The 25032-nt window shown below is 35.0% G+C and overlaps 1 protein-coding gene across 1 annotated transcript in view; it reads right to left on the reverse strand.

The window, feature by feature from the left end:
• Positions 1–7240: 7240 nt before the first annotated feature.
• Positions 7241–25032, reverse strand: part of WDR49 (WD repeat domain 49) — a 141403-nt gene continuing 123611 nt past the window's right edge. The window contains exons 18-19 of the mRNA XM_045556608.1: positions 23926–24072; positions 7241–7359 (exon numbers count right to left, since the gene is read on the reverse strand). Of these exons, the coding sequence (XP_045412564.1) occupies positions 7241–7359; positions 23926–24072 (266 nt within the window). The remainder of the gene's footprint in view (positions 7360–23925; positions 24073–25032) is intronic.

Consider the following 25032-nt stretch of genomic DNA (forward strand, 5'->3'; position numbering starts at 1 on the left):
ACTTCTGTGCATTGTTCAATTCAAAATTTATTAGTTTTCAAAGCAGAGTTTATTATGCTAAACGCAACAGAAAACTTTCTGCCTATTAGATCTTTCTATTGCATTAGAACATGCTACCACAAGGAAACGCTATCTAATGCCAGTTTTCTGACTAAGCATCATCTATTAGGAGAAATAGTCCATTTGCTAATGATACCTTCGAGAACCAGTACAAAATGTATTTGCACTTTTATAATAAAATCAAAGGAGAAACTGTAATTATGGAACATTATCAATGTCAATACTTTCTTCAAATATTTATATGATATTTTTTTCTATTTTTTCCCATGGTTTTAAATGGGATAACTTTAACTCTGATATCAAGATAAACTTCTGTTCAGACTTCTCTAAAAGGGTTCATAGATCAAGAGGGGAATTGGAATAATGACAAAATACTCCAGTGTGATTTTGGATGTATAATATTAGAAAATTAACGTATTCTAAATTAACTGAGTATCTGGTTAACTTTTGACAACAATTTCGTCATACTTATTTCTTGAGCCAAAATACTCCAAAGCTCACCTCTTACTTTTCCAAAGGAAGAAAAAAGCTATGCAAAAAATTGTAAAGAAACAAAATATGTACCCTATAAAGATATACAACTATTATGTACCCATAATAATTAAAAATTTAAAAATGTTTTAAAAATAAACAAAATGACAAATACAGATGGTACAATAGTAACAAAGGAAGAAAGCAATTTAAGATGTAAAGAATAATTAGATTAAATAATTAACAAATGGAAGAATAGCAGCAATTGAAAACTGTAAACAATTCACAAAGCTAATGATACCCTATTAAATTGCTCTCCACTCAAATTGCAGTAAATTCAACTATCTGATTATATCTTGAGCAAAATTAGTTTTGCAATATTGCCACATACTTGGTAAAATCCTGACTCCAAGGCCTGATAAATATTAGTAACACTTACCTTACAAATAATACATTTTAGTAGTCCTTAACAATTCATTAGTCGGTAATTAGGAAGTAATCAGCTCTTTATGTGGTAAAGATGAAAGCCTCCAGAATAGCCTGATGTTAGCCAAAAGTGAAGACATGCATTTCTAGAGTGTTTTGCAGATCATTTGGGGGCCACCATAACCCATAAATGGATTAAGAGTCACTAAGAGCAACTATTATATATAAAGGTTTCTATGAGTCAAATATTCTTCAAACTAAGACATGGAGTCATTATTTAGGTATCTGAAACTCCTTTTTTTATATATATAGTTCAAATCTATTTGTTTAGATATATATTTTGCAAAAGACAAAAACCTCAAAAGGTAATCTAAAGCAATGGTTAGAAAATCATGTGTTGATAAACTGCAAATACAGACATATGCTATCAAGCAAATGTGAAGTAGTACATAAGGTTGTGAGTGAGAATGCAACAATAGTAAAAACCCAGTGAGTAGGAGAAGTTTTACGTGCAAAATAAATGTATAATTATGTTCTGAAACATTCAATTTCTCAGAGGATTTCTGACCAAAATATCTGTTTGAAGATATGTAAGTAGTCAAAATGTGATTAGTACTTTTAAGTCATCAAGAGGCAATTGATTAGGTACACCAGGTACACCGTTATGTACTTGGTTTATATTAGAGTAAGAAATATTATGAAAAATATAATTTTTCCCTAAGATTCTACTGAATCTTAGCATACAGTTGTCTTTTCTTTATCATTAACAATCTTAATATTTAAAATTTATATTCTTTGAGCATCCATTTTTCCCAGAAAATTTTGATGCACTTGATAAATTATAACTTCAGACAAATAATTGGTTTTAAAATTCACTTACCCCATTTAGTTTTGGACCATATCTCACCAGAAAGCACAAAGTATTGGTAAACTAAACAACCTGCTAAATAGTCCTATGAGAATTGGGCCTCCTAATTTATACTGAAATCATTAAAGGAGAATAAAAATAATATAATAATTTAAAAATTCAAATGATATCTGCACCAAAGTGAATTGAAATGCCATTCCTCTACTTTACTAAATATTCATAGTCAATATTATTGCATACATACTTCATTCAAAAGCTATTTAATTTTAAGGTACTTACCCCAAATTGGCTTCTAATTATTCACTAGAATGTTACAACTAATATATGCTTGCTGGGAAACACTCGTATATGAACACCTGATCAGTCAAGGTCAACTGTATTTATCTTGAACATTGCTTGATTAATTTTTCTAGAACCAGAGCAGATGTTCACTATATTTGTATAAAAGAACTAACATGATTAGGTTAATGATAAACTGATGAAATATGCAATAACTGAGAAACTAAACAATAATAGGATTTTAAAATCATTGTTTATGTTATTATTTCATCCAGTATTTCACTTTTGTTTTTTTTGAAAGTGGAAACAGAATTTGGAAGAATGTGCCAGTGGTTGTAAATTTGCTGGTTAATTAGTTCTTTTTGTTTCTCACAGGACTCTCATATCAGATTTCCAATGTACCCCAGCATAAATATTTCAGAATGCCTAGGAGAAAAAGAGCAAAACTAAATCAAGTTCAGAATGCAGAGACAAATTACTGCCACATTTACAGAGTTCTCAACAATTCATCAAATTATACAATAGTCAGAGGAGTTTCCTGTGGGTATTTAGGGAAAAAAGTAGATATTGAATAAATATATTCTTTATTTTGAGCAAAAAGAACAGATTAAGATTATTGATTTACCAAATTATACCAGGATAATACTATTAACCATAGGTAATTTGGTAATAGATGTTGGTATTACTTTCACGTGCTTTTAAAACTCTACATGATTTTCTCTATAACGTATCATTAATAAAAAATAGGTGCATAATTTAATGGTTTTCTTTCTCATTTTTGTAGTTCAAATCAATCACCTCAGTGGCAATCATATATTAAGCACATTATATTATTCATCAGTAGCCTCTGAAAAGAGAAATGGAGAATTTGGTCTAGTTTTAATTAAACAAATATGTCATTGTTGATCACCAAATTTAATATTATTTCTGGTAAACTCAGGTAAAAGAAATAAAATGAGCATAGATAGCTTTAAAAGGAATTCATTTTTAAAAACTTTTTTAAGGACCTTATTGATCTCTTTCAGTGTCCTAATAATGGCTATATCTTAACAACAGGCCTGAGAAGCCCGATGACTGTTATAGGCCATAATCTCCTGATTAACTAGAAGTCTTAATTGCTCATATAGGCATCTCCACATGTTTTCTAAATCTTGGGTTTTGCTTTAATGTTACTTGCTCAAGCATAAGCAAACTCTGTTCTAGCTTTAACTTGACACAGTTAAAGGTAATTTTCCAAAAACAGAGTTGTGCAACACAGGAACACTATCATCCTACTTCTTCTACACTGAGAAACATAAATAAGTCTGAATGTCCAAGAATGTCATTCAATCAGTGCTTTTCTACACATGTAGTGACACCAGCAAACATCTATCACCAGTACCCTTGCCTACCACATTGTTATGTCTGTACATTACTCGGATCACAATGTGATTTATCCAGGAAAAGGCCATTACTTTTCCTTCCAATGGCAGAGATAGCCACTTTGTCCTACTAAAATCATTTAATAAAGTTGTTCTATAAGGACCCAATAATAGAGCAGTTCAAGCGGAATGTTCATTTTCCTATCTCTTGGGGAGTAAAAAGCAATAGCCATGAATTTATCCTCATTGGTTTAAGCTCTTTTAAAAGACAATGAAGATACCACAATTGTCTATAAAATATTATTGCAACCCTTTTAAATATTTTCACAAATGTGTTCCTTCTACAACTCTATTTTGCCCTTAGAGAATCAGGGGAAAAATATTCATTAATGAGAGCTAAGTGTTTCGGTATAAAAAGAATAAACTTGGGAATATATATAAAAACAGTAGCAAGAGATTACAGTTATACTATCACCATTCTTAGCACTTTATAGTTTTTTTCAAAGTAAAAATGTACCTAATTTCAAACATTAAAAACATACAAGCTAATGCTGTCATCAATAAAGAACTTAAAAGTTAATTCTTCCATTTGAGAATGGATTAATTTCAGGCAATTTTTCTCTCTCAGTTTGCTCCATATATTTTGAGTGATAAGAGGAAAATGTTCTGAAAGGAAAAAAGGTTAAATTATGTTTAGTATAAATCTACATAATACAAACAAGATAGCCTATTGAAAATTATGACACATCTTCTTTTAATGTGATGAGTTCCTTTCACTGTAGAAAAATAGATCTTAAATAATTGAATCTAAATGTTAATTTCAGAAACAGTTTATAATGTCTTCAGTTCTATTAACAGTTGATAGGTGAGACCCTGCTACCTGCCTGGCACAGTCAGATGCTGCAAGGTACAAAAGAAGAGTAGACATAATGACTAAATATCTTTTTTTCCTCCTTCTGTATGTGTTTTTGCTCCAAATTATTAGAAAAAGTAACATTAAAAGAAACTCTCATACCTTTAAAATATCTCTTCTCATTAAATAGACTTGTGAAACAGTTATTTTTAATTCCTTTTACAGAAAAGGTCCTAGTTAATTAAAGATGGAATTGGAGTTACACACAGCATAGTGCTATGCACACATAGTAGGCTATAAAGAGGTCTGTCTGTAGGAACCAGACTATCTCAGACTAATCACTTCAAACAAAGTCATCTCCAAGGGTAAAAAGTAAAATATGTCTAGTAAAGGAATTTCCAAATTGCACCAGAAAAAAAGTACTGGGCTCATTCAATCTTTGCTTAATTAACCACTACATTTTATGTGGCTTCACTCCAGAAAGCTGGGGGCAGGAAAAGTGCATTCTGTTTATATATAAATACCCATTGTCTAAAACAGTCCCTTGCAGGTGCCTTCAGTGATTGGATCAATAGGAAAAAGAGCCTTTGCAAATTATTTGGTATCCATATTATACCTCTTTAACATCTTAATATTCCTTTAAATTTCTGGGAATGTGGCTCAGATTTCACTCCACTGTACTATCAACAAAGGTATGATTCATAAATCTTATGCTCTGAGTTTGAAATGATGGATTACTCAATCAAACCTCCCACCCAGTGCATGAATTCTCTGCAATATCCCTGTGAGAGAGTTGCCCAGTTTCTGCTGGAATGTCTCAAAGAATCGTTTGTCCAAAGGCAACTTTTTGCATTTTTAAAAAATAATTTACTTTGAAATACTTTCAAATTTATATAAACATGGAAATTATAGTACAAAGAACTGCTATGTCTACCTCTCCTCCCCTCTCAGTTTCCTCAATTGTTATCATTCATCACATTTGTGTGTTCCATCTATATATCTACACTCTCTTGATAGGCAGATAGATAGCCAGATGATAGATAAAGTATAAACAGATATGTATGTGTTATGTGTGTCTATACTTATACATAATGTATATGTATATGCATATTCAGAAAATAATTAGTATTTTCTGAATCACTTTAGAGCAAGCTACAAACATAATTTTCTGTCATACTTAAACATTTCAGTATATATTTTTCTAAAGCAAGGACACTCTCCTACATAACCACCACACCACACAACACACACACACACACACACACACACACAGATGCACATTCCTACACACACACATACAAATATACTTTTCTTTTCCATCTTTCCCACATAGGATCATCATTCTGTGGGCAGGAAAAGCAAGAAGAATAGAAGTTAATAATACCTAACTCAGAATGCACTTAAATGTAGTTGGAATAGGCAGCTGTCTTTTGAAAATTGTTCTGTCACCACTTTCTCCACCAAACAAAAACATTTTGTCCCCTGATGCTAGAAATTCTATTGTTAGAGCTCTTTCCAGTGACTTTATAGTGTTAAGAAGTAAGTGAACAGAATGATGAATGGCAAATACCATGGTTTGGGGAGTAAAACAGACCTGAGCTCCCATCCCAGCTCTTCCATTAATAATTGGGCACTCCCCCAATTGATCTGGATCTCATATTTTAACTCTAGATTGATATATCTTACATGGTTACTGTGAAGTTTAAACATGATGAACTTTTGCAGTTGCTATACAGAGTAGGCCCCTATATGCTGTCAATTATTTTCCTTTACTATTATGTGTTATTATAAAATTCTTCTTAAAACTGAAATATTTTTGAAAGTACTCTTTAAAATATAAATATGTAGCAAGTAACTGAAGTTATACAAATTAATTTATTAATTCTTTCTATAGGACACAATAACTAAAGCAGAATTAAAATATTGGTTGCCTGGAGGATGATATTTATAAAGAACAATGGGTCAAAAAGGGAGGTGGTAAGTTTTAGAACCAAACCAAACATTTTCTACTTGACCTTTCACATAGAATGAGTCCTTTATATAGTACCAGGCCCTTTGATTTTTTTTCAAAGTTATTACTGCTTTGGTTGTGGTATGTCACTCAATTTTAAAGTATAGTATAACAAAGTATATAAGTAGATCATAAGCAGTAATTTCCCAATAAGTATATGGAAGAATGAATAAAAGTTGATAAGAATTAGTAGGAAAAGCTGCTATTGACAAGGTCTAATTGCCATTATCAGAATCATTTTTGGTGACATTTATTGAATTTAAGAATATTAAGAGGGTATGAATGTTTTGGTTACATAAATTGCTTTTGTATTATTTAAGTCAAAATTATGTGTGCCCATCACCCAAATAGTGTTCATTGTACCTGTTAGGTGTGAATTTACCCATTCCCTACCCACCATCTGCTTGGTTTCCAATCAATATTATTTCCATATGTGTACATAAGTGTTGATTTATTGGTAGAATCATTTCTTTAAAAAACTAGAAAGTATAAAGAAGTGGAAACAGTTTTCTTATTCAAATTTGTAGCTATTCGCTGTGTGAATACTTTTCATATATTTCAATATAGGTTTTACAATGAAAATTGACCAAAAAATGTTTTGTCTGTAGAAGTTGCCAGAAGGGCAACTGGTTAGAACACTTTGTTCTGGAATCACAAATTTTTTATATAAAAACGCTGGAGAATAGATATCAATTGATATTGCCCCCTCTTTAGTCCAATCTTTCTTTTATTAAGAATACAGAGAAAGTGAAAGATGACAGATAAAAGCAGCACTAAACTATCTTCTGAAGACGAAATTTCCTAAAGTTCAAATATAAAGTAAAAAAAACAAAAGGCAGAATTCTTGATTCTTTTTCTGCATTTTATATATGTACTTTAACAATGAAATTTTTTTCAATTATGATTTCTTCTTATTTTTTTTTTATCTTCGCTTCATGATTTGTTTCTTGACATAATTGCTTGGCTTTTTGTTCACGATCCAGAATTTCTTCAGGGAACAGGTTTTTCTCAACAAATACAGCTTTCAAAGCTACAAAATGATGAAGAAAATGACATGTAAATTACATTTGGTAAGAGACCCAATTAAATGAAATAGTGGGAAGAAAATTCTCAAGTTTTACTTTATCTAAAAATTTTAATGTTTCTAAAACACAGAGTGCATGTGGGGAAATTTTCTCTAAGCTTCTGCTATTCCTTTTACTTCCATTTAATTTAAAAGTTAAATTTTACAGAGTTTGTTCTTTTAATGCATTTATATCATGATAGAGATCTGCCATTTAAGGGTAGAGGATTTTAAAAGCTTGTGTTTTCCATTTTTGTTTTTTAATCTACTTAACAGCTATGAAGTACTCATAAAAAGCCATGAAAAATTATTCTGTATTGAAATAAGACAATTAAAATAATCAAAACACAGTTTGATTGCTGAATGAATAAACAGTACATCTACAATCACATCTGCAGGGTTCTGTGGCTTCAGAAAATAGAAAGAGCCAAATTATTCCTATGAGTGGTTGTATTGTGCATCAGTGAGAAAGATGAGGAAATTGTGCCATGCATTTAAGAAAATAATTTTGGCCCCTTGCATAATTATATCATTTAAACAAATGCTTACTGAGTGTATATTACACACGATGTTCTGTGCTCAGGTGTAAATGGGGCACAAATATGACTAAGTCACCAGCTTTCTCCCAACTGGTAGAAAGTAGAAGCATCATATGCAATAGGATATAGTTTTAAGAGAATATAAGCAATGTCAATTATGCATAAACATATAAAGATGTCTTAACGATACATAGAGATCTGAGGAATAGCTTTAAGAATCAGGTACTATTTAAGTTAGGTCTTGAAGTCCAGGTAGGATTTTAATTGACAATAAGAAACATAGAGGTGGAGAAGGATTGGCAAGGGTTGGAAAGGAAATGTCAATTAGAGGGAACAAAGTGAATAAAAGTATGAAAAAATAAAAACTACTCATGAAGCAACTCTGAATAATTCAGTACAATTTAAAAGAAGCAGAAAATACTTGAAGGAGAATAAAGTGAAATGAAGTTGGAACTGGACTGAGGAATAATTTAAATCCCAAACCAAAGCATATGAAATAAAGAAAACTAAACATGGAATAACTTTACAGTATAGGGGCATCTTTACATATATGCATTAAAAACAAAACAAAAGAAAAACTCTCCACTTCCATTACAAACTATATGGCTGTATAAGTCAACATTTCCCCCTTTCTTCTCCTGGAAATTATACAAGCACAGCCATGAAGATGAGGGAAAATAAGTCTGCAAACAAATTCCACTTTCAGCAAAACTCGAAGAGGATGTAAAATGAAGCCTATAAAATATGAAGAAGGGCAGTCAAACTGCTGAGATTGGGCAAAAGTTACACAAGAAAAAGTGACAAGTATATAGGGTGTAAGAAGGCAAACAGCAGCCTCTCAGAATGTGCTAGCAAAAGGATATTCACTGAAGGTGAGGGGCTCACCCTGCAGTACAAATGCTTTATTCCTCATTTATATCCACGGATACTAAAAAGAAGTGAACAAGGGTGGAAGCAGAAGCTCTCCCTGATCTGGTTTGATTAACGAAACAAACAAGGCAGGGCTACCTAAAGCATTATAGACATGAGTCATTTTTTGCTAAAAGCAGCCTGCCCCCATGGGTTGTAAAAACTGAAGAACACCCAAGCCCCATATCCCAACCTTTTACTCAGGGACCAACTACATATTTCAAATCCAAAAAAAATCCAACTCATTAAAGCTAAGTAATTAAAAAAGGAAATTTTAAAACCTAGCATATCATGGGCAGAATAGTATCATAAGCAAAAAACAAAAATCAAATTGAAAAAACAGCAGCAAAATTAATCAATACATGGACCACCACCACCAGAAAAATGTTGCCATTGTACAGACAAATATTGTTACTGAGCATTTTAACAAAAATTAAATTTAAACATTTAAAATAGCAAATGCCCCTGTGAAGGAAGATCACAACAGAAATGAAAGAACTCAGGAAAGAGATGAAGACACAAGAGGAAGTGATGAAATATGAGGTGACAGAACTGAGGTAAAAATAGAAAAAAAATCACAAGGAAGAATACAGTGTGTAGTAACAGTAGGAATCATAGAGTATACAAATGAGAAAAACAAATAATAAAATGAAAATTAAAAAGAAGGAATTAGAAAAATAATAGATATTGAAGGCAGACAAAAAAATACATCTGACACACACTTAATTGGAGTAGGTCCTCAAGAAAGACAACCAAAATATAACAAATATTTAAAGGTATCGTTTAATAAAACTTTCCTCAAATAAAAGGACACACTGTGTACCAGAAATAATTGGTATTATATATTAATATATAATATATATTTATATATTGAAAACGACACTGTGTACCAGAAATAATTGACTTGGAATACTCAAAACCAAGTCATATCCCACTAAAATTATTAGACTCTAAAGATAAAGAGAGAATCATTTGGAAATCAGAAAAAGAATTGTCACTTAAAAAAAAAGAAAAATATCTATCTTGCTTTAGATATTTTCATAGGAATGATCAATACCAGAAGACAGTAGAGTAATACCTGCAAGATAATCCAGGAAAGAATGTGTGAGCTAAAAATATCATACACATCCAAGCTGTCCTTCAAATCTAAAAACTATAAATAGTTTTAACATGCCAGAAACTTGGGGACTACTGTTCCCAAGAGTCCTTTTTGAGGAAATTACTAAAAGATAAGCTGAGAAATGACCAAGAAAATTTTGAAAACAACAACTTGGTAGTGGGCACTGTATATGTTTATATTAAAATGTAGAAGTGAGATTAAAACAACGTGGAGTTTAAAATGACAAAATAGAAGGTAAAGGCCACATGCCTGATAGTGTAGAAATGATACAGTTAAAAATTGGGAGAGTAGGGAAGCAAGAAGCCTTGTTCATGATAAATCAAAGACAAAGACTAACAGTTAAAACTGACAAGTCAACTATGAATAATGGCAATGTAAGCAAATTTAACAAAATAAAAGTAAGTGCAAAGAAAGGTCATATTATTAAATAGAATTTTGTGGTAAAAAATGGGGAGGGGAGTGAGGAAACATGCTCATTCTATCATCACTCAGTATGGATCTAAGAGTCACTGTCCTAAGGAAATGAAAAACTAGAGGAATTATATGACCCTGTGATTATAAAGGTAACCACTGGAAAACATACACACACTCAAATAAAATAAAGAAACAATTACATATGCAGTGAAAATTTTAAAAGTATAGAAACAACAAATAGCATAAAAGAGTCTGAGAAATACAAAACCAAAATATCTAATATATCAATAAATTTAAACAAGCTAAATTTCTCAATTTAAAAAAAAAGAAATTTTAACTGGATAAAAAGAAAAACTCAACATATGTCTAAAATAAAGGAATTAGGGAAATTTTTAATAGGAGAATGGGGAAAGCATAGAGACAAATGAAAACCAAGAAAACAGGGGTCAAATTCAAAATCACAGATGCATACAGAAACCTTAAAAGAATACAGAGAAACCTAAAAGAGTTGTTGCCACAGAGAGACGACAATGGGAATTGGACAGAACATCATCATGGTAGAAAGGGAAACTTCTCACTGAATAATTTTTTATATGCTCTAATATTTGAGCTGTGTGAATATGTTCTGCTTTTAGCAATAAGACAAAAATGAATAAACCTGAAACTAGCACTAAGCAGAGCTACCAATGAAAGATGTTTTCCATTTGCCTAATACCAGCAGTATAAGGTCATGTGGATTTCTGGGCTTTAGCAGATGACCCTGTCTCGTGTGACTGCAGATTAGCACGTTAGAATCACAAGAAATTCTGAGTGCCTGAGAGTTCTCCTGAAATATGCTGTAAAAGTTAGAATGTTACTTCTGAAAAAAACTCTAGCTGTTTTACCGAGATCTGTCTCTCAACTAGATGGGAAATTTTCATTGCAACTCATTGGGTCTCAGGTCAATTAAATCAATGATTAACTCAAACAAGATTTTGAGAGACATCTCCCTGGGATGGCTGATTTTTTTTTGAGTTAAAAGAACAGATGTAAAAAGGTTCCTATGGAGGAGTAGATCCCTGTTTCTTGGGCCTGAAGCTTACAATTTTGGGAACTCTCTTTAAGAAAAACACTATAAAATTACAAATACAAATTTATTCATGAAAGTGGCTTTTAATATTTAGAATAAGAAAATAAATTTTAGCAAATTAATGAAAATTTGTCATTTGGTCCTTTCCTTCTAAGACCTCTTTTAGAGAAGGTACCTGAAATGCTTACACATAAATGATTTCTGCTTGTAATCTGGCTTCTACTCTTCACCTAGAACAATCTCAAACTCCTAGCAACCCCTAATACTCAAAAGGCCTTTTTAGATGAGGCCATTAAACTTAACCTTCATTGGCTTCCTTTGTAAATCTCCTTTACGGGGCAAAAATGATGTCATTAACCTAACACCTTTTAAATAGATAATGGTAATCAATTCCTCTCACTATTCACAGTAACAACATCTGCTAGGTTAATGGCATAATGTTTTCATATGATGATGCAAGTGAGTCTGCAATGGATTATAATACATATGAGAAATAATTAACTATTTATTGCGCTTGTTAAAGATTATTTTTAAAAGGTATCTTTAACCTTGCTGTGATGACTGACTTTCTTGATGCATTAAGTTGGCTAGGCTAAAGTCCCCAGTTATTCATTCAAATATTAATCTAGGTGTTGCTCTAAAGAATTTTTCAGATGTAAATAAAGTCCCTAATCAATGAATGCTAGGTAAGGCAGATTATTCTGGATAATGTGGGTGAGGAAGACAATCCTTTGAAAAGCCTTAAAAGCAGAACGGAGGCTTCCCTAAGACAGGGAAGAAATTCCACCACTGGACAAGACAACAGTTTCAGCCTGTGCCCAACCTACTCATGATCTTCCCTTCCTGGCTCAGCCCTAAACATTTTGGGCTTGCTCAGCCAGCCCCCACAGTCCTATTCGCCAGTTCCTTATAATAAATCTCAATATAAGATCCTATTGGTTTTAATTCCCTGGTTCAATCCTGACTGATACACTTGCCGTGAAGTACACTGTTTACCACAGAATGGTGGCAAAGAGTAATGTGTTCTTATTAGGAAAAACAGACTGATTTGTCGAGGTTCCCCAGGGTTTGTGGCATCAGTCTGTTTGATACTCCTTGTAAAGAAAACATATGTTTATTTAAATGCACAGCTTATCTTAAAGCACCCTCAAGTTCCCATATGGGTACTAGCTTAGGAACTACAAGGCTCCAACTTCTTGTCTTCCAGCCCACACAACTTACTTTAGAATCTTGGAAAGTAGTTTGCTCAGAAGGGTTAGCAACAGCCACTCTGTATGGATTCATCAGGTCACATCCCTCTTTAAACCTTTTAAAGGCTTCCTTTCATATCTAAAATAACCAAATTCTTTGTCCAGGCGGCATGACATGGCTCCTGCCCTCCTCCAGTCTCATCTCCTACCAGTTTCTTCTTCTCACTCCATTCCGGCAAGTGAACTTTCTGTGCCTAGAATATGTCAACTTTGTTTCCACCTCAGCAGCTTTATACTTCTGTTTCCTGTGCTTGGACTGTTTTACCCTAAAATCTTTGTGGAACTTTATCTTTCAGTATTTCACTTAACTATCAGAGGGATCTTCTCTGATGTTCCTCCTAATCTTGCCCTATTACATTAGCTTGCTGTAATTTCTTCACAGCTCTTATCCATATCACTATCTAAACTTACCTTCTTTTATTTACTTACTTAATCATTGCCCATCTCTCCTACTAAACAATAAATTCAATGGGAGCAAAGACCTTGTCTGCCTTTGTACACTATATATCTCTAGCACCTGGTATTGTGTCTGGTTCATGGAAAGGGGCTCAAAAAACACACTTGTTGAACAAATGAACAAAAGAATGGAGGAACTTCCAGGCATGCCAAGGGTCCAGCTCACTCCTCACATTTGGAATTCCTGCATTCCAGAGACATGAGTCCTCTACAATGATACAAGGGCAGTTCTCCATGTCATATATCCACGCATCCATCTGTTTAACCACAACCTCAGCTCTTAAAAATGAACATCTAGTGTTATTGGTAGCCATTTACATCCACTATTTCTTACCTGAGAAACCATGACATTTATACACTTGTCACTTCATTTTATAGTTGACTGCCTGATAAGGTTTGTTATAATGATAACCAAAAGATGTATTAAGAGCCATGAAAATGAAAAATGTGATTGGTAATGAAGTTATCCAAAACATTTTCTCTAAAATAAAGTGATTCAGGGATTTTAACACAGCAGAGGTGGCTTATCTGTTGTCTTCTGGTCTTTCCTTTGCCAGCCAATTGGTGGCTACTACATCAGATGAGCAACAATGGCGAATCTCACAAAGATTCTCTGGCAACAAGAGATTTGGCAGCTATGTAAATATAGCACACAATGACCAGCTGTTGTTAGTCTACAAGTGTACAGTATTCTGAAAACCTCCTATTTTACATTCTCTATGCTATTCTGAGTTCTCTAGACATGTCCATAGCTATCAAACTTTTACGTGCATGGGAATCATTTGGGGATCTCATGAAAGTGCAGATTCCGATTTAACAGATCTGGGTGGGGCCTGAGATACTGCATTTCTAATACCTCCCAGGTGACAACCATACTATCTACTGCCTACATTTTGATGTCAAGCTTCTAATTCCTAAATCTAATCTCTAGATTAGTATTGGCAAGCTGTCATTCAATTTCAACCCCCATCCGGTAAGAATCAGGTAACAAAGCAGCAGGTTGGTGGCAAAAAGTGGTGAGTATTGATCAAAATACCTTAATACTCTTCATATGACTCTTAAATAATGGTTGCTTGAGACCTGTTGAAATTTTTGAAAAAGTTTTTCACATACTAATGATCTGTAGACCCAAATTTCAGGAGTGTGTGTGTGAATTTCGAGATGATTTGTTATTATGTAAACCAAGACATGGAATAATAGGAGGGATTTCTACTCTTAAAATGCCTCTGAGTTTTGTGTTCATTCTGACGAGACTGGGCATGTTCAGGGTGATATGGCTGTAGACATTGTGCTCATTCTGGATCTGTATTATCTAAAATTTTGTGGGGTGAACCACATGTAGCAATCTCTCATTTCTTACTTAAATGAATATATCTATAAATGCTTTCTTTCAGTATTTTAATCATTTTTTCAAGTAAGAACTTTTACACAATATCAAAGATTATTTTTCTTTACTGGTACTAGACTTAAGATTATATTCTAAACCAAAGATATACTACACTAGATTTCACTAAAAACCTATGTGTATATTTTTTACCTGCAACTAAAGAGCTAATGTGAGAAATTATGTATTGTCTCTAGCACAGCCTCTGAATTGTCAGATTCTGGCTGAGTTCACTGTCTTTTTTTTTTTTTTAAACTATTTTGCCCTCTTTGTAAATTGCAAGTTCCTGATAGGTATGCAAATTCTGCCTTATCTGATTGAGATTTAATTGACATTCTCTTCTTGGAAATACCAGTTTGAGTACCTATCTTCAAACTGAACTGGAGTCTGTGTTACTTTGTACATATTGTCCACCTTTGCCAAGTTTTCAATTCTACCAGTTTCCTTCAATGTCTGACTATAATCCTCCAAACTAATTTTTCCAAGTTTTCTTCCTCCCACCTGACAACATTATTAAGGACTAAAATATGACATTCCCTGATCCCTATCCAGATTTCTGCATTGCCTTGCAGTCATTCCTTTGTTCCCAGGGTCTTCAGGACTCCAAAACAATTGACTTTGCCACCACCTGGCAACATACGGCTCAACTGGTTTCACAGGAGCAACACAGAAAAAAATCCCTGAGACACTATTTCTGAAACTTTGCTTTGCCCCACCCAGGAGTTGTAAGATCACCTCTGGGTTGTTGAGCAATGAGTGATATTCATTTGTCTTGAACAAAAGGAGGAAGACTGACAATGCTGAACTTTACCTGAATCCTGTGCTCCTGGAAAGCAGAGACGGTTAAGAAATTTCTCCTCCCTTTGTGTTCCAGAAACAACTAACAGTAAAGGACCCCTCTGCTCTCATATATTCTAAGATAAGACCCCCTCTATCCTTTCTTATGATTCCCATAAGACCTGCCTCTAAAAAAGCTCAGGTCTTTTTCTTTTTCTTTGGGATGTTCCTCTTTAATGAACATTTTCCCTATTGTAATAGCCTGAATAAAATCATCTCTTTAATTATTTCATGCATTTTGTCTTTGACAGAACAACAACAACAACAACAACAAAAATACAATTCACCTGAGGTATCATTAATACAACATTTTCTTTACACTGGAAGTTTTAAAGATTTTGCAGACACAACATGAATGGGTTCCAGGGAATTTATTGGCAAAACTTGATCCAGAGCCAGTTCTAAGTAGTTTCCAGGTTTTTGAATAAGGTATATCAAAGAGGGGTTTCAAGCTGTTTGAGAACCCACGGGGAACAACTTGGAAGGTAAAGAGAGAGTATAAAAAAGATGTTTCAAGTTGAAAGGGAAAGAAATAGAATACAGAAGGACATTAAAAACCCAGTAGGTAAGACTAAAAATCACTCAGGGATTTTAGTGTTTGAAAACTGTCCCAAGTTCCAAAGTGATAGTTTAGAACATTGAAAGTAAGTCTGGCAAAATGCCTCTCATTGTACAATTGCCAAATAACCTTCTGCATACTATAATTATGGAGATTTCAGGAACGTGGGTAAAATGCAATGTAAAGACTTAAGGCAGACTCTGTAATGATAGTGTGGAGGGGGAATATATTGGTAATCGAGATTTTTTTAAGTGGTCTTTTATAATAACAATTTTTAAATTCACCAGCATCTTCCTAAAAAGGAGATGAACTATTTTAAATGGAAGTGACAAAAATAGATAGTATTGTAGTACAATGGCTGGCTTTAGAAATAAGCACAAGAATAAGCTGCATGGGGAACATGACTTGAACACGGTTTGAGCAGGGAAGGCCACATCTAGAAATATTAATAGCATGGACACCTGACTCAGTCTTCCAGCATTTCCTATGGGCTCTACTTTTACTATCTATGTGAACATAGGTCAATTATTTAAACTCTTTATGCCACAAATTCATCATATGGAAAATTGGGGCAATAATAATTCACATATAGTAGAGCTATTCAGTGAAATAATAATATAAAATATTACCAATAAATAAACTGTATTCAACTCTTACTAGGCATAAGGCAGTGTGCTAAGGGCTTCACATAATCTCATTTAATGTTCACAGCAACATTATGACACTGGTAACTAATATGAAGCCCATTTTCAGCTGAAGAAACTGAGATACAGAGAGTTTAACTGTCCTGCCTAAGGTCACACAGCTAGCAAGTTGTAGAGCTTTGATTCGAAACCAATCTGCTGCTTGAAATGTTATCTTCATCCCTTCATTGCATCCATGTTTTATTCCCTACTTAGTAGGGATAATGTCTGTGATTTCAATGGTCCAAAGTGATGTAAAAGGACCAGAGTGGAGAAAAGGCCCGAAGAGGCAGGTAAGATGAGAGAGAATGTGCCAATTATCAGTGTGTTGCCTCTCAGCTCCAAATCCACTTTTTAATGCCTGCTCTGTGCTAATGGACTGGAGCCCTACAAATCTCTCTCCTTTACGAGCTGGCATGATGTTGAGCTCTGTCACTAGAGGGCACTGGAGGGACACTGGAGGAGAAACGGATTTCTCTTCTAAGGTCCAGGTTCCCTGTGCTCCTACAGTGCAGTTTCTCCAGCACTAGGTTCCTACAGGATGACTTCTCCAGGACCAAGCTCCTGCAGTGGCTCCTCCAGCTCCAGAGTCCAGAGCCAGTAGTTTCTCCCGTCAGCAGAGTGCCACCCATCTGCCACCACCCGATGAAAAGCTTTCCATATTCTTCCCTGTGAACAAACTCCCCTTAATGGCTTTGCAGTGAGTTCTGAGATACAGCACCTCCCTGTGGATGCTTCCCCCTGGCACTCTGATCTTGGATTTCTAGCCAGTCCCACCTGCAGCATCGCTGTGGCCTTGCCCTCCAGTGAGGCGTGGATAAGCCCTCTCCAGCGAGGTCTGGGCCTCAGCCCTGGAGCGGTGGGCCTCTTCCTCAGTCACCCTATCTCAGGCCTGGAAGTAGTGCTTGCTCTTTAGAGTTCCCATTCTCATATTCTTTAGAGTTCTATTTACTTCTTGCTAGCCAATTTTCTGTAATGTGCACATATCACATCTAAAATCAGAAGAAAAAATTGAACTTAAAATTAGTTCTAAAACATGCCTGTCTTGACTGCAGTTTCTCTTCAACTATCACTCTTTCTCTTTCTTCCTACTATAGCTAGATTCCTGGAAAAGGTTAGCTTTTTGTGGTAGATGTCCCACAGGCAGCTCCATTTCAACATAGTCTGAAAACTGACCTCATTTCCTAACTGTAAACCGTCTTCTCCTTCTGTATTTTCTCTGTCAATGGCAATCTTTTTAAATTTGACATAGTTATCCAAGCTAGCAACAATATACTCATACATTTATCCATGCTTTATCAGGGCACACAGTCCTTCAAATTCAACTTCCTTAATATTTCTCAAATTAGTTACTTACATTCCAGGGTCTCATCTTCAAAATAATAGTATATACCATTTACTGAGGGGTCCATATGTGCTGGTCATTATGCTATAATTAGCCTACACAACTCCAAGAGGCAGGTATCATTATCACGATTTTACAGATGAAAAACTGAGAGTTAGTAGGTTGAATAATTTATCCAGATATAAACTCCTAGTAGAAGGCAAAGTGATGATTCAAAAGCAGATAGCTGACTGCACATAACAAGCTCCCACTAAGATAATCTGCTGCCTCAGCCTAGCCCATTACAGTGCATCCACCACAGTTTGCAGAAAGCTTTCTGAAATGCAAATCTGGTCCTGTCAATTTCTGTTTTTAAACATTTCAACAGGAATTTTGTTTCTGTGTAGGATTTAATAGGTAGTGGCAGGTTATCATTCTCACTGCACCAGATAGAAAAGAAAAAAACAGGTAAATGCAATTAATATTTTTTAAAGCCATCAGAAGGCTGTGGAAGCAAAGATGACCAAAATAACTAAAATTCCAGAGATGGTAAAGCCCTTGCTGGATGAGCTGAGATTGCTGAGTATTTTCTTCCCTCTGGGGATTTATCATGTTTGGGCATTGCTAAGAAACAGCATTGCAATAGAATGAGAGATTCTGCTATGGAAAAGTATACAAATTCAGAAAAGTCTTGATGGCTATGTGGGTTGGTGTGATGTATTGGAATCCAGAGAAATTTCATATCTTCGGCCAGTGTTGCCCATAGGACATTCTCTGAGTCCTTGGGTGGTGTGGGAGACTGTGGTTTGGACTGGAAATGCAGAGTAACGTTTCCTTCAGTCTGGTTACTTAGGAGACAATATCCCACCGAAGGGAGAGGCCAAAAACAGACATTTGAAATCAGCAGGGGACTGAGCAGAACCTAAGCTATAGCGCAGCACCCACCCATCTCGATTCCTAATTGGATTAAGGTAAGCAGCACCTCATTCTTTCTGTGGAACTAAGGAAAGAGTGAACTGTCTCTAGGAGAAAATAACATTAATTTCAGGGTCTATAGATCTTTTATACTTTGTCATACAATAAAAAATTACAGGACTTGCAAGAAGCAGGGAAATGTGACCAACAGCCAAGAGGAAAAAATAGACGTTAGAAGCAGACTCAAGAATATCTATTTATTAGTGTTCGCAGACTGAGACTTTAAAATTTGCTATTATAAACATGAGAAAAACAGAATAAATGGAAAAAATGAATGAAAAAAATTCCAGTGAGAACTATAATAGAACTTATATAAAAGAGATTCAAGGGGCATTCTAAAACTGAAAATGTGTTATATATGGGTGTGTACATATACAAATATATGTGTGTGCATGTAATACACACACACACACACACACACACACATATATCATGTGAAATTGGGAACTGATTAGATGGGTTTAAAAGTAGACTGGCAAAAGACAGGATTAGTGAACTCAAAGACACATCAAAATAAAATATCCAAACTGAAGCCCAGAGAGGAAAATAAAATGGAAAGAAGAGAAGAGCATAGGAAACATTTATGATATAATTAATCATTCTAACATATGTGTAATTGTCATTCTAGAAAGACAAGAGAGAGCAGAAATGGCAAAAAAAATTTGCAAAATATAATGGCTGAGAATTGTTCAAAATTTAAGAAAGATGCATTCAAGAATTTTTATGAACCCCAAGTAGCATAAATACACAGAAAACCATACTTATACTCATCACAGTAAAACTGCTGAAAACCAAGGATAAAGAGAAAGATCTTAAAGCTGCCAGAATAAAAAACATCAATAATATTAAGAGCAGGATTGTAAACAGGAACTATGGAAGTAAGCAAGGAATCATGTTATCTTTGAAGAGTTGGGGAAATAAAAGAAAAACTGACATCTAGAGTTTTCAATCCAGTGAAAATATCCTTTTAAAAACAAAATGAAATAAACACAGTTTTGGGACACATAAAAGCTGGGAAAATTAATCACTAGCAGACCCATATTTTAAGAAATATGGCAGCAAGTTCTTCAGACTGAAGGAAAAGGATCTCAGATGGAAGCCTAGTACCACAAGAAGGAATAAAGAGCACAGGAGAAAGTAACCTTCTAGACAAATCACTAAAAGAATACAAAAGAAATATAAAAACTAAAGAGGTAATAGAAGAGATAAAATGAAATACTTCAGAATGATTGATGAAAACATTTCAATGGCTCCCCATTTCTGATTAAATAAATGTCAAGGTGCTTAGCATAGTTCACTAGGTGCTCCGCGGTCTGGCTCCCATGCCCCTATCTAGCCTAGTTCTCTTCATGCCTCTTCATGAACCCAGCCAGTGGGAACCACATGTAGCTTCCTTAGTGCACTCTGGTACTCATAGCACCTTATTTTGCATATGCTACTCCTTTACCAGAAATATCATCTCTCTCTTTTCTTACCTGTCTTATAGCAACTTAACTTTTAATATCTAACTCAGGCATACTCTGGTTTCCCTGAAAAACCATTCCTGAATTTCCTTGTGTTCCCATAGTATACAGTGCTTATCTCTATCACAGCCCTTGTTGCAGAACATAATTGTTTACTTATCCATTTCCCCAACTACACTTCAAGATCTTTGAAGGCGGGGCCGCTACATGTTATCTCTGTGTCTTCAACACCCAGCACAGGTGCTAGCATGTACAATATCTACCTTAGGAAGGGCTGAATACATAAATTAACAAATGCTATTTCAGTATCTGCTAGTCAAAGACGCTATGATATTACACAGAATATATTACGATCTGCTCCAATCCTCCAGACCTTTATTCCTAAATGGCACACCAGCACCTCAAATTCAACACATTCCAAACTTACTGCATTTCACCTCTACTCATGTGTGTCAACCTTGGTTAATGTCTCAACATCTGAAGTCACTCACTGCAGCCAACTTGGATTCGTTTTGACTTCTGCCCCTTCTTCATTCCTGATGTGTCAGTTACTCACATTATTTCCTTGGCCTTGACTTCCTTGTCTGCTCTCTTACCCTTTGAACTCCCACTCATCCTTTAAGTCCCAACTCAATTGTGACTCTCACTCTGAATTCCTTCCTATGCTCCAGCCAGAATGAATCTGACTTCTTGGTGCTTTCACAGAACCTAATGTGTCGTGTTGCATATCATGTGTCCTGTTGTGATCAAAGTTTGCATTGGTTTCTCTCACAAGTTGGTGCAACTATATCCACTTGCAGGAAAGTCAGGTAAGTAGAAATATTTGAAAAGGAGGTGGGAGAGGCAAAGAAAATAAAGCTAAAGAAACAAAATTAAAAAGCAAAGGAAAGAAAACATCTTTTAAAAACTATGGGGAAATTAAAGGAAAATTTAATATGAAGAAATCCAGGAAAACAAATTCTCTTTGAAAATGTATGAGAGTCTTTTGGGTATTTTATTTATTTTGACTCAGCCATCACCCCCACATTCCCACCCACACATCTTCCTTTCCTGTAAGAAGAATTCATCTATAGCTTCCTGCTGCTGCAGAATGTAAAAGACCCTTCACATGAGCTGAGGCTGTCACTGTGGGAGGCTGGTCATTGTTGCTCTCACTGTTTACTTCTTATCTCTCTCTCACTTCTTTGCTCTCTATCTTTTGCACACTCTCTGTCACCTAGTTCTCTCGCCTCAATTCTGACTCCTTTTTCCATCTTGGTTTCCTCGTATGTACATATCCTATATCCAAACTGTCTTTACCACTTTGTCCTGTCTCTTCAGATCCTTTTTATTGGCAGTTCCCTAAATTCTCTTCTGTGGCTCATAAGGACAAGATAGGTATTCCCATATTCATTCTTAAAGGTGAATCATTGTGGTAAAAAATGATGAGATTATAGACCAAAAGCCTTATCAGATGCACTAAAGTTTATTTAGAGCTATAGGAGAAGCTCAAACTTTGCCTCTGGAGGTTTGATAATTGAGTCTGTTGAAACAAACTGACAATGAACAGATTGACAGGAGAAAAGATACAAAAATAGTAATGTGTACATGTGCATGAAAGCCACACAAAATATGAGACTCACTTGTAAGGGCCAGAGGGCTGAAGTTTAAAGAAATACCCCTTTCATAGGAGAGAGGGAAGTGGGGGATATAGGCAATTTTAGGGGAATAATAAACAATTTTTAGGGAAAATGAATGGGCCCAAAGAACAGACAATAGCCTGGGACAAAGTTCCTCTGGGCTCTGAAGGAGGTGGTGACAACTAATGGAAAGGTGAGGAGTGGAACTGCATTTCAAACAAAGGTTGTCTTATTATGCATAAAAGTCTCTCATGTTAAAAAAAAAAGTTGTTTTGGAGCAAACTCCAGAAAAGTAGATGATAGCCTATATGGGTGTGGTGATGACTTTTAATTTCTTCTCTTGTCATTAATCCTCCCATGTTGTTTGAATGAGATTCCTAGGGAGGAAGTTCACTACAATTCTATCTCTTTGGGAAGAACTTCCTTCAGTCAGATAAAGAAACTTCAGAGAGACAGGCCCTCTCTGCACTTTGGAACGGAAAGTGGGGGAGGGAGCAGGAGAAGGTCTGAGAGAGACCTCGGTTCTGAGGCTTTTTCTGAGGCCTTTTTTTTTTTTTTTGGAGAATATCTTTTATTTCCCTATAGTGGAGATTAATTTATGTTAATTTATTCACACTCTTTTATTGGAAATCCATTAAAACACTAGTTCAAAATTGAGAGACAGGGGACTGATGTCAGGGTACAGCCTGTAGCCATGTAACATCATCAGTCTCCTTTGTTCAAAGCATTCAGCAAGTCAAAGTGCTGTACTTTGGGGTATCAGTTTCTGAGCCCCAGCAGAGCCCTAAAGTTTACGGCTTCATGTTTTTAAAGGAAATGAGCAGGAATCATAGATGACCCTTATAAGAACAAGCAAATGATTATAAATTTAGCAAAGAGAACTTCTAAGAAAAGGCAAAGGATGCTGATAATAATGAGACTGGAAACTATGGTGATGACAAATGACAGCTGTACCTTGCTTATAAGTGAAACTTCAAAAAAAAAATCGTTGACCAGCTGTTCTCCCTCTCCATAGGGGACCAGGTGAGGAGAAGAGGCTTAAACTTCCTCAACTGTGGACCTAAGGAAACATCTTCCTACTGGAAGGGTTATTATTTCACAAGGATGATGTTGAACCCTAGCTCAGAGGATCTGAAAAGTTTAGAAACCACAGATCTCAGATGGCTCGAGTTTAGTTCTAATTTTTTGACTGTTACAAATTGAAAACTTGCACTTTTCATTAATTATTTTAAATGAGCTTCCCTGCAGTGCCCATATGCTTTCTGAGAGCTTCACTGAGAATCAGGTTGTTGCTGTGTTCCCATAAGACTCCTCTTTGCAGGAAGGATTTTTGTACAGAAATTACTCTTCAAATTCTTAGAAACTCAGAAGACTATAATAGTCTGAAAAATTAAGAATACTTTTGCACATCTTGTTTCCAAATCTTCAGAGATTATTCATGTTTTTTTTTTAAGTTAAGATTTCTTCTTATCATATTTGCCTAAGCACTGCAGCTGGAAGCCTTTAAGACAATACACTTTAAGTGGTCTCTATTTATAGTGTTTCACATGAAAAGAACAAAACCAGATTGCTGGAGACTGTGTTCCAAAGCAATCTTATGATGGCTCTTTCTCTCGTATCGGTTTTGAAAATTAAGATTATTTGCGGGAAGAGGTTCTTATCCATGGCAAATGCATGATACATGTTCATGGCATTCTGACTTCAAAAAAGTGATAAAATAAAAATATTCCTTTCATATATTTCAGTCTGTTGGCTGTCCTTTCTGACAGCAAAGATCAGCAACTAAGCTATAAATCTTAGTCAAACTGCACTTTGTTTCACTGTAACCTACAAGACAAATACGTGTTATTTTCATGCTTTTCTACCTTATTTTTTAAATAGTTGAGTCTCACGGAAAGAGATGATGGAGGTGTGTGATTGCTGAGCACTTACTTTCACAAAGTGATGGGAGCTCTGGAATTTGGGAATGCTCCTCCTCTGGCTCTTGACTAAAGTATTTCTCAGGGTCTAGAAGGAAAGCAGGTTTATTCACTTCAGGCAGCTCTTTCAGGGCACCAATGCTTAATGACCTAAACGTGCCTTCACAGCAGCAGATTTTAGGGGAGCGTAGGAAAAAAAGTACAATATCATTAATTCCTTGTAAGGAACTAGCACATTTCCAAGTTAACTTTTATAAATTTAACCTTCCTGTTACTCAGCTGGTACAGCTGCAGTGATCAGCACACCCTATAAACACAGCTGTTGAAAATAAATCCATGGTCCTTTTTATTCAAAGGGACCAAAAGCAACTCAAGGCTTCCCATTCATTTATTTTGTATTTTGTATTTTTCTGCCATTTTCCCTTGAAAATGAATATTCTGCAGTTTTGGAAAAGCTCCAGTTTCTCTTTTATCTACAAGAAAATTGTATCCTTTGTGAAATGGAATCTATTTTTTTCAATGTTTAACTTAACAAAACATCTAAAATTTTGAATTTGCAGGTACTTTTTTATTCCCTTATGATGTAAACCAGAGCTGTTATTATATTTATTATACACACACAATGAAATTATGGGAATCTATTTTAAGCGTGCTCTTAAAAGCAAAGTTTTGGACAAAATGAAAAAGTTTTCTTTTTGCTTCATATGATAATTGGATAATGGAATAGAAATCTACAAAAGCTTAATTCAAGATACTACTTTATGTTTGTTTAATTGTTATTTCTATGAAGGTAGGAACTGGGCTTTTTCTCATCATGGTGTCTCAGTACCTAGGAAAACGAAACTAATCCGTATTCAGCATCTGCTATAGAACAAGTCACAGGCTATGTCTGTGGTTCTCAACCAGGAGAGTTTATTAAAACATAAATTCTGTGTACCACCCCTGGCTTCCGATTTAATAGGGGAAGGTTGAGGATAAGGGTTCTAAAATTTACATTTCTGGTAAGTTCCAGTTGATGCTGATGGTGCTAGGCCAGGAATCACTCTTTCTGAACCAATGTGCTATGGCTAATTGAAGAAGAAATCTTCACAGCTTGTAAGGTATCATTACGCCCTTAAGA

The sequence above is a fragment of the Lemur catta genome, chromosome 1, assembly GCF_020740605.2.
Source record: "Lemur catta isolate mLemCat1 chromosome 1, mLemCat1.pri, whole genome shotgun sequence".
Lineage (NCBI taxonomy): Eukaryota > Metazoa > Chordata > Mammalia > Primates > Lemuridae > Lemur > Lemur catta.